Genomic DNA, 10,705 nt, shown 5'->3' with positions numbered 1-10,705 from the left:
GAACCCCACCGGCACGCCCGTCAGGAACCACTTCGCCCTCATCATGGCCATCGAGACCGATCTTGATGGATGTGCGACGGTGGGTCTAGCTCTAGTAATCTCTCTCCGATCTACGGGCCCTCGCAAGAGAAAACACACGAGGGATATATTCTGGATATATATAGGGCGCGTGTGAATATCGAGATGTTTGCTAGGGTTAGTTGTCTGGCCCACGCACGTATGAGGCATGCGCGGCTTGGGTTCCAAGATGTAACGTACGCGTACACACACGGTCAAACCTTTTTTTTTTGAGAAATACTCCCTCCGTTTTTATTTAGTTTGCATGTTAGTTTTGGTCAAAGTCAAGCTTTACAAACTTTGACCAAGTTTATGTACAAAATATTAAGATATACAATAACAAATCAACAACATTAGATTTATTATTAAATGTACTTTCACATAGTATAGATTTATTATGATAAATGTCTATATTATTTTCTATAAACTTGGTCAAACTTTACGAAGTTTGACTTCAGTCAACTCTAATATGCAGAGTAAATAAAAACGGAGGGAGTACACAAACCATCAAACCAAGAAGGATCGTTTCGGGTGCGCCCGGCCTCCATACGTGCGTAGCAAGGTTTTTTGTTTTTGTTTTTTGCAAGCGCTACGCCTCGGCCGGCTGATTTTTGGCAAAGATCGTCAGTCACGAAATCCTTCGATATGATCGAGCGGTAGTTCGAGCGCAACATTGATCATGTTGCAGTGTAGCTGCTGCAACATTGATCATGTTGCAAAACGCCGTCGTTGCAACATCATGTTGATATTGCGTCTTGGCCGCAACATCAATCATATTGCAATCCAACTACCGCAATATTGCAATCCGGTCGGCCTCGTTGTCTGTTGTTTGCAACACCACCGTTGTTGCAAAAGCTTAACTCAGAGGTGATGAGCAGTGACAATGCCGAGTGTGCCGGCCTATAGCAGTGTGCCATTCTTGAGACCTAGACCATGACACCCACGACGTTTTTTTTTTTGCGCGTTGACTCGTCTCTCAACACCGATGACCCCTTTGAAGCACTGACCACCCATGCGCATGCATTACTAGCGGTCACCCAATGCAGCACCAGTGGCTCCCCTTCATAGCACGTCATCGCGTTAGCATGCTTCGCGGCAACAACAATGAAGGCGCCACCCATGACTGGCTCCCCTTCATAGCACGTCATCGCGTTAGCATGCTTTGCGGCAACAACAATGAAGCGCCACCCATGACTGGCCTTTGCAGCATAGGAGGCTCACCCCTTTGCACCAATGTTGGCTTGCTTTCACAGCTCACAGCAATAGCAGCTTGCGACTGCACACATGAGGGAGGGTCGAGGGAGGCAGCACCGCGCTGGAAAGGTTCGTTACCGGACCGGACCTAAGCGGTTGTGAAAGGATAAGATCGCGTCCCTGGCATGTGTCACTGGAAACGTGGCGAGAGCATGACGCAGCCGATGAAACGGTGCAATCAGTCAGTGGCTTACGAGCGACAGAGATGCAGACGCTCACAACAGTACGCACGCTCACCCATACAAACATCCTCACACACAAACACATACCCTATCCTTGGGACTAAGACGATAGGTCTCCCAATTGCTAAGCTTCAAGGGAAGAATGAAGTCTCATAACCACACGTCAAGACGTGCGTGTCATGCAGAACCCAGATGATCTCTGTTATCTGCACAACTTTTAAACAGAACAAGCCAGAGCACAGGAACATACTTGCGCAACAGAAACGACTGCAAAACCATCGTCTGAAACGAATCGAGTTCTAACAGGACAAAACTCACAAGCCACCAAATAGAATCCAAGCGCTTGTTCTTGGGAATTCGACAAATTACCATTTCTCTGCACACATCTTTCGTTTCCAACAAAAGCAATCGACCTCTGTCATTAGTGTCTCCTATGAAGGCAGATGAGTCAGGATAGGAAGCACGGTAAGGGTATGGCGTAGCGACGAATCGACGTTGCAAATGATTTGTGCAATTCTAGGTCTGTCTTCAACTTATTGTATGCCTATAAACTTGGCATAGTCAACCCACCTGCAAAGGCAAAATGTTCAGCCAGTAAGTGACCACATCGGAATTTCATGTTTAGATTCAGAGTTAACATCCTGCGGACTATAGATTACTTACAGTAGAGAACCCAAGAATGTGTTCCCCGTCCGAACCGCAAAGCACAGTGCACTCAATGCTAGTTTGTGGCGGTGTAGCAACGGCTCAAGCATCCGCTGTTCGATCACTCCAGCCAGAACCTGGTACCTGTTATAGAAGAAGTTCAGTTGCTTTAGTTTTCGTTATTTTTGTCCGCACAAATTTTCAGGTTTCCATATCCTAGTGTCCTACTTTTGTATAATTATTTACTAGACGGTTTTTGGAGCCCTCATAATGTCCCAATCGGAACGGAGGCGGAATTAAACATAACATAATCATTAGAAAGGTTCATCTTAACCTCTTAGGAAATATTAAATCACTTCATGCAAATCAAACATATCACATAGAGTAATAATTGCAATATTGCATGGTACCTGAGGTTACTAGAAACTGCCATGTATACACCATAGGCAATACTTGTTGAAACAATTGGGATATCCTCAACTTCGCCAGCATCATCCTTGTTAACAGTCTTTCTTGCCTTTATAATTGCGTTGGTCACACCCGTGCCAATCTGAAAAAAGATTTTGCGCCATTTAGCTAGCAAGCCCGTCGATATTGAAGTTCCCCAAGCTGTGCTTTGGAAAAGGGATGTAGTGCAGCTTGGTAGCGCATTTGTTTTGGGTACAAAAAGTCAATTGATATTTATAAGAATTTGGAACCCAACTCAAGCTGAAGAAACTTATTCAATGGTCACTGCTAACCGCTTTTGGTCCCAAATCTTTTTAAGCTTTTCATAAGGACTTGAGTAGTACTCCCTTCGTTTCTAAATATAAGCCCTTTTAGAGATTTCAATACGGACTACACACTCTAAAATGTGTCATCCGTATGTAGTCCGTATTGAAATTCTAAAAGGTCGTATATTTAGGAACGGAGGGAGTATTTGAAGAGTAAAAATGGCACTGACTAGTTGTTACTATGTCATTATCTAAAAAAAAACTGTTCCTATGTGGAACCAAAAACAAATTGTATCATTACTTCAGCATGTTCCTTAGCTTTTCAAATGTTCCCTTCACCTAATACAAGATCAGTGGCACTCTGCAAGGTGTTCTTTATTTAAGAATTAACCGGCATATCTGATTGAGGCTTCAAGGTCGTAATATACAGTTGTAGTGCTGACATATCAACTTAACAATTACCATCAAATTTATTAAGTTGCACACTACCAGGCCTCTAGATTTTCAATTAAACAACTGAGCAGTGCATGACATAACGAGTGCTTACATGAAAAATAACAACCTCATCAAACCTCTTCTAAATATTACTTTTGCATGTTTTCATGTGAGTACTAAACGGTTACTTCTTCCTATGAGAACAGAGTACTTGAGAAAAAGAAAATATTTTTTCTCCTCATGCTATTTCAAGATTAAACAAAAAAAAGATGATAGAAGCTTCTATCGATTCCTCGCATAGCATCAAGGCAATGCAATTACAATTGAATAAAAACACAATGCTAGTACTGTTTGTCAGAAACATCAAAATTACAGCATAACAAACTTACCAAAGATGCACTCGTTCCTACTGCAAAAAGTTTTGCGCCGTTCCTCTGAAAGAAGGCGAATTATTAGTTTGTGACAAACACGCTCTAAACAAGTCACAACATAGCACAGATAGTTAATCTTTACCATAATAGCTCCAAATCTCTGCAAAAATGTGTATGATCTTCCAGCCAAAGCAACCTGCAGAAGAAGTCACATAAGTTCCCTTACAAGTTTCAAGGAAAAGATAAATACTTTCCCTTTCAGAAAAGTAGATTCTTCACTGTACCACTAGGAAAGGGAGAAATAAGTTGAGATCACGTTACCTGGAATGCATTATCCGGGCAGTTGTGGAAGAATTTAGCAATAGCCCCAGCATTCATTGATAGTGCTGGTTGCAGAGACACAGTTGGAGCAGGAAGCCAAACAAGCATGAAGTCTGCAACTATTGCCATGACCTAGAAAGTATTGCAACAAGATTTTAAGACTAGTAATCAGAAGAGTTCTAAAAAATCATTTGTGCGCTTCAAATCAAGTAGTATATTTTTAGATAAATGTAACTTTTGGACTACAAGATCACCTGCATGAAAGTGAGCATGCAAGTGGTTACTCAGTTGTCAAGCTCGCCCACCCCTATATTTTAAACACTAACCCTAATAAATTAGAGCAGCACGATTTCCGGTAAAAAAAATTAGAGAGGCGGAACACCTCTCCTCTTTTCAGGAAAAAAAATGCAAAAGAACTTTGTAAAGCTTGGCGGGTGGAGAAGGAAAGGGGGCAGGTCTGTGCTGTTAGGACTGGGTCTAAAATGCAGGTTATATATTTTGAAGATCAATCTGTTTATTTATTTTGGCAACAAATCTAAAAAAGGTTCATTTGGGAATCATAACACATTAACAACCTCTAGCACAGCTTCGCAGGGTCAATCAAAATTGCGTATTGATTCTTTGTTCTGATTTCTGAAAGGAAAAAAAATGATGACCGAAATCTCAAATCAAAAGTAAATTGCTTTATTCACCCCCTAATATGAAGCCGCTTGCACAATTTACCGGGGTTCGCAAATGTTTGCACAAAATACTGAGAAAACCTTGTGCCTTTTATCAAGAGAAGTTTGACTGCATGCTTTTATTAACATCATCTGTTTTTTAAACATAGGTAGTAATTCTGAGTGTACGGAATCGAAGGCAAAGTCTCGCCAATTTGTAAAGGATATCCCAAAAAATAATAGAAGCATACCACATCGGCAATCACAAAGTCAAGCTCCTTGACAAAGTTCTCCCTCCTTCGCTCATATTCTGCCGCAGTCTAGCAACATTAAAAAGAAATATGTCAAATAAGCTGTACAGAACTTAAATATGCGTTGCAAACTGAATCACAAAATAATGCAATTGCCCTCAAATAAAAGCAAGTGCAGATATAGAATAGGTTTCAGGCATACAACTTGAGACAAAATATCTTGATGTTTCTAACAACAATGCACCCAAGTATATGTGTTGCATTGCATGTATTTCTCAATTCTCAACTCTGGAGATGAGCAAATGTTCTCCAGACCCTGCATTAACTACTCCCTCCAATCCAAAATAGGCTCACAAGAATTAAGGGTGTAGAAAAATGTTAATGCTACCCTTCAATTGTTTGTATAACTTTCTGTTTTCCCTCCCAGTAGAGTTCTAGGCTCAGTTCTCAATGAAATTAATGAGGGACTAAATAGGAACAACATGAGCAAAAGTGCAGTGGGAGTATATATTCAACTAGAAAATGCTAAGAGCAAGTAAAATAAGCTTATGTAAGCGGGCTATAAGAGTTAAAATGTTATATTTCTGCTGACATGGAGGGGAGAGAAGAGGAGCCGACTACAGAATAAGAGCCAGCTGCAACACGTGCTCCTAGGCACTATGTGAGAGTGAGACGTGGGCCATGCATTAATAAAGTAGCACATCTTTACATCTAACTATTGTACGTGCCGGCTATAACCTTGGCTATAGATGACATGGCAATATCATATAGCCACCAGCTGGCTGTACTATTAACCATGCTCTAAAAGGACTTACTGTGGATCGGAGGGAGTACATATTCCTAGGGTACAGAGTTCCCATTCGGCTGCCACTGGGATTGTATTTGAAGGATATGTCCACAAAGAGTCAACGGAAGGTGACTAGTGCATACTTTGTTTTACTTGAAAAACTACTACATACTGGCCTTGACGTCGGCGTTGGTTTTTCCAACGAAAAACAAGAACATTCTTTCACGAACTTCCATGACAAAATGCTAGTTGCCTTGTAACGCATACACTGGAGCGTTTGTCCCATCGACGAAGGCCACTATACGTGTTTTCTGAAGAGCAACATTATCCTTTCTTTTTCTCTGGCTACTAAGATGTTTCAGTTCGCCAGGTTGTCTCTTGCCTGCTCATGGATTCAGCAGGCAGTTCAAAAGGTTGACCTATTTGGGAATCTCCGGATCTATGCTTATTTTCAACTCCCCGAAGCATTTCGTCGCTTGCTACACCCTTCCTCCAGCAAAGCAAAGTAAGCACTAGTCAAACAAAGTATACACAACGAGAGAAGTTCTAGTGCTACCAAACAAGTTTTGTGGTTCCTATGCTAAGCTACCAACACACGATAGCGCTACTAAAGAGTTATGAAAAGAAAACTAGCATTGCCATAAGATGTACTTCCTAAGTGATCTAAACGATCTTATATTAGTTTACAGAGGGAGCGTCTATCATCATGTCATAATTTTAGTATACACATTGAGATTAATTTTTTTACTGTGCACCGTAGGCCAGCAAGAGAGAAATGGTGAAGCCATCATTCGTACGTTGTGCTGAATCATTTTTTGTAGTATGCTAGATTGTACGATCTATTATGACATTTTGGTGGTGCCACGGCACCACAAAGCTTGGTAGCTCAGGAGCTTTGTGGCTGATGTGACCGAATAATGCTACTCAGAGAAAGGCAAGAACAGCAACACTTGCCTTTGTTCTTTGCCAGCAGAAGAGTATACTTCAGACCGTAGAAAGGCTTCTTTTATTCTGTATTCCTTTCTTCATCTAGCAAAGCGACATTTGCCTTTGTTTTCTTTAGAAGGACATGTGCCTTTGTTGTATTAGAGGGAATGAAATTGCACTTAGTAGACTGTCCAATTAGATTATGGAATACCGAATACATCCGATTTAGTGAAGAATCGGCATCTTGTCACAGCAGAGAAATATTCCCGCCCCATTTCTCACCGAAGCGCTCGTCCAAACAACGCTCCCGACAACCCTGAAGCGACGTCGACAACAAGCCAGAGTCGGGCACGCATCGCCATCGAGCCAAAGCCCGACTCATACGACAATCTACCACACACATCAGAGCTGGGCCTTTGAACTCTAGGCCACAGAAACTTCTACAGTGAAGCCAGTCAAAGCAGAGCAAACCAAACCACATCTGACGATCTGAAGCGCAAACCACAGAAACGAGATGCTGCTATGTGGAAAATACACGGAGTGGAGGACTTCATTTTCACACGGACCTTGGTGAAGATGCCGACGCCGCACTCCATGGCGACCTTGGCGAGGAAGAGGTCGTCGGCGAGGAGGCGCTCCCTGAAGCCGCCGAACTGGAGCAGCCAGCGGAACATGGGCGACTTCTCGAGATCGGCGAACCGGCGCACGATCTCGCCGGGGAGGCGCCCGCCTTCCACGGCCGCGGCCATGTCCGCGGGAAGGCTCTCGAGCTTCCGGCCCAGCTGCGCCAGCACGAACAGCGCCTCCCTCCTGTTGACGGACGCGTCGTCGCCGCCCTCGTCCTCGTCTCCTCCGCCGCCGGAGGGGAGGTCGTCGTCATCGCCACCGCCGCCGGAGCCGGAGCCGGACCCGATGTTGCTGCCGCCGCCCGAGGAGGCGAGCGGGAGGGGAGGGAGGAGGGGCCGGGTGAGGCGGAGGGAGGGGAGGTGGAGCGGGAGGGAGCGGTGGAAGGGGAGGGCGGGGAGGCGGAGGAAGGGCTGTTGCTGGAGGCGGAGGTGGAACGGGGAGGCGGGGCCGGAAGCGGAAGCGGAGAGGGCGTTGGGGGTGGAGAAGGCCATGGCGGGGGATGCGGGAGGTGGTCGGAGGGGAGGCCGGGGGCGGGGATTGTGAGCGGGCGGGCGTGGACCTCCCGGGGAAGAGGAGGAGAGGAGTGTGGTTGGTGAAGGAGTGGAAGCCCGCGAGACCGCAGCCGCGACAGTCGTGTCGACGCGAGTGGGCAACGGCGCTTTATACAACTGTGCCACCTACGACGAGTCTATGAGGAGCCGCCGGAGGTCATGCCCATTGCCCAGAGTCAAAGCTGACGAAAAGATGATACATTTTCCAAACATCCTTGCCTTGGGCTTTTATATTACCCATATAAGAATTTCAAGTTTGCAAGCATCTCCCCAAATTAATGCTAGTAGATACGTAAAGTTCCATATGCTAAAAAAAAAGATACGTGAAGTTCCATTTACATTGATTTAATTGACAGCTAAAATATATTTTTGGTGCATAATTACACCAACAATAAGATGACATGTAGTAAATCACTGTGATTGCATGCTAAATTTTTGTATTCCCGCTGCAACGGACCGACAATTGTCTAGTGAGAAAATAAATGTAGTGCCATTCTATAGAGAGGGTAGGAAGGCCACATAGCGCTCGTGTTATAAATACATTCTGCGTGCCACCATATATTTTGAGATCCTTTCGTACAAAAGATCTTAATAGAACGTCAGCAGATCTTCTCTACTCTCTAGACATCTACACTATTTAAAAAAAATCATTTTACTTGTACCTCTTGGAAAAAAAATCATATGAGTATATATATATTTGGAATCATTCATATGAGTTGTGATTGTGCTAATGGAGTGATTTATCCCAATGAATTCAGAAAGCCTAATGATTCACGATGACCAACCGGCTGAGTCACGCACCGGTTGCCTTGTAACGCTCACGCAGCACGCTCCTTTGGGCAGTGCTAGGCGATGACTCATATTGTGCGGATGTTGCAACCGATGAGAATGATTGTGTAAATAAATGTTTGGTAAGTAAATTAAGGTGAAAATGATGCAAAAGGTAAGTAAATTAAGGTGAAAATGATGCACAAGGTAAGTAAATCAAGGTGATTGACTAGGTATGGAAGGTGCAGAAAATATGTGTGGTGGGGCTAAAAACGGTTGGATGGAAAAGTTCGGTGAAGGGACGTGGTGAGAAGGAGGAGAACCGGTCGAGCGAAGTGTTCTGCTGGCAGGCAAAGGAACACTACTCTTTTTTAAGTAGTACTAAAATAATGGCCATATGTTGCAATGAGATATAAATATTCTAGTACGTTATTTTGTGATTTACCTGTCAATAATAATGCAAAATTGTGTAAATAAATGTTTATCAATTTTTGCCCGTGAATTATCCTATATTTTGATTAGAAGTTTGATAAGTAAATTAAAGTGTAATTGGTTCAGAAGGTAAGTAAATTAAAGTGATTGATTATCATATACACTAAAGGTTTGACGAAGGGGTGATGGAAAGAAAGATGAAATGGAAACCTTATGATTTTTTTAAGCAAGTAGAGATATATAGTTTTATGTAATTTTGTGGTATTACATATCAAGGAGATCTTAGGTATTTACGATTTCTCATGACTCCAAAAGCACCCATTTGAATTTGGAAGTTTTGGTGGGCAATCTTCAAATCATTTAGGGAATAAAAAGAGCACACATTTACAGGTGGTATGATTAAGTAGACGTTATGTTAACTATCGGATATACACGAATGCTTTTCACAGAAAAAGAAAGATATATATGAATGCGTGGATGGATCTGTGCATAGGCCAGACAGTTTCGTCGGTGATAAATTGAATAACAAACAGTCATGTAATCCAACACGATAGAATGTAGGGGTATATATATACTTCTTCGGGAACAAATCCGTACTTAGACACGCGTTCGATGAACGGTGCATGGGGTCCTCGGGTGCACGTATAACCTTTGAAACGAATAGAGGAGAAGGGTGGGTAGGCCACAGAAAGCATGTGTGATGTGTGGCTCATTTCCTGCTCGGGTACTCAAGGGTGACATAAGCGAGGTTGAGTGGCACGGTTCTAATGGTCATGTGTTTGAAGTAATCCAATTTTTTTTCTTATAGTAGGAAATGCCATATTTTGTCTCTCATAAACTAGTGCTTGAGTGTAGATTTTGAAGTAATCTCTCATAAGTTGCCCTTAATAAGAACTTTTACACGAAGAAGATCACAGTTACACGTGATATCCGTCCCGCATGGGTTAGGCACAAGTATGGTCCTATATATGTTGCGTTGTTGTATCAAAAGAGTTATCACAGTTTTCCTTTTTTATGATATTATGTGTACATTTAGTGAAGCACGACATATGGATACACATCCTATCCTATATATTTATGTAAGTGATCCCATTTTAATGTACATCATCAAATGCATATAACCCTTTCACTTTTCACTTTCCATCATATGCAAGCCCTCCGCATAATCAAGCACATGCAATCCCTCCCACATCATCAATTTTTATTTCGTTTTCAGCAACAAATAATTGAACTTCAATGTCCACTTTCTACCACATGCAAGTCTCCACATTATCAAACACATGCAAGTCCTCCACATCATCGATTTCCTTTTTAATTTTCAACAAAAAATGAACTTGAATGTCATAAGGCAATATAACATGCATACATCCTTCAATTACCTATACATTTTTTACCGTTCATATGGCAAGAATGTGGTGAAGTATTACTCATATATTTTAATTTTATTATTGATAATTTTATTGCTATAAATTTCCGCAACAACGCACGGGGTATTATCTAATTATATATGGGTGTGGCCATATGGGCATGATCTTCTTTTGTATGTGTATCTTCATGGTCGCAGCACGACAAGCACCATAATAGGCATAGACATCAATATGACATTGCTCGAAGTGTACAAAGCCCGACCTTATAGATTTTAGTCAGTATGGAAATTCAGATAAGCAACAAAAATTCAGTAAATGCAATATAAATCTCCCCTCTGATCATCTGAAGTTGAGGTTT

General features: G+C 42.4%; 1 protein-coding gene across 1 annotated transcript; it reads right to left on the bottom strand.

The window, feature by feature from the left end:
• Positions 1–1,740: 1,740 nt before the first annotated feature.
• LOC123054251 (protein RETICULATA-RELATED 4, chloroplastic) lies at positions 1,741–7,837 on the bottom strand. The gene is made up of 8 exons (XM_044477981.1): positions 7,169–7,837; positions 4,889–4,957; positions 3,979–4,110; positions 3,800–3,853; positions 3,676–3,720; positions 2,549–2,688; positions 2,157–2,282; positions 1,741–2,063 (listed from the first exon to the last, which is right to left on the bottom strand). Exons 1-8 carry the CDS (start codon positions 7,718–7,720, stop codon positions 2,027–2,029), a joined length of 1,155 nt encoding a protein of 384 aa, XP_044333916.1. The 5' UTR covers positions 7,721–7,837; the 3' UTR covers positions 1,741–2,026.
• Between the last annotated feature and the right edge of the window lie 2,868 nt (positions 7,838–10,705).

This window comes from Triticum aestivum, chromosome 1A, assembly GCF_018294505.1.
Source record: "Triticum aestivum cultivar Chinese Spring chromosome 1A, IWGSC CS RefSeq v2.1, whole genome shotgun sequence".
Classification (NCBI taxonomy): domain Eukaryota; kingdom Viridiplantae; phylum Streptophyta; class Magnoliopsida; order Poales; family Poaceae; genus Triticum; species Triticum aestivum.
Note: the sequence above shows the minus strand (reverse complement) of the source record. Positions and strands in the feature narration are given on the sequence as shown.

Coding starts and splice junctions, on each gene's coding strand:
- LOC123054251 (XM_044477981.1), bottom strand. CDS start 7,720: ATGGCCTTCTCCACCCCCAACGCCCTCTCCGCTTCCGCTTCCGGCCCC. Junction 3,721..3,799: donor AGAGATTTGGAGCTATTATG/GTAAAGATTAAC, acceptor GCCTTCTTTCAG/AGGAACGGCGCAAAACTTTT. Junction 2,689..3,675: donor TAGGAACGAGTGCATCTTTG/GTAAGTTTGTTA, acceptor ATCTTTTTTCAG/ATTGGCACGGGTGTGACCAA.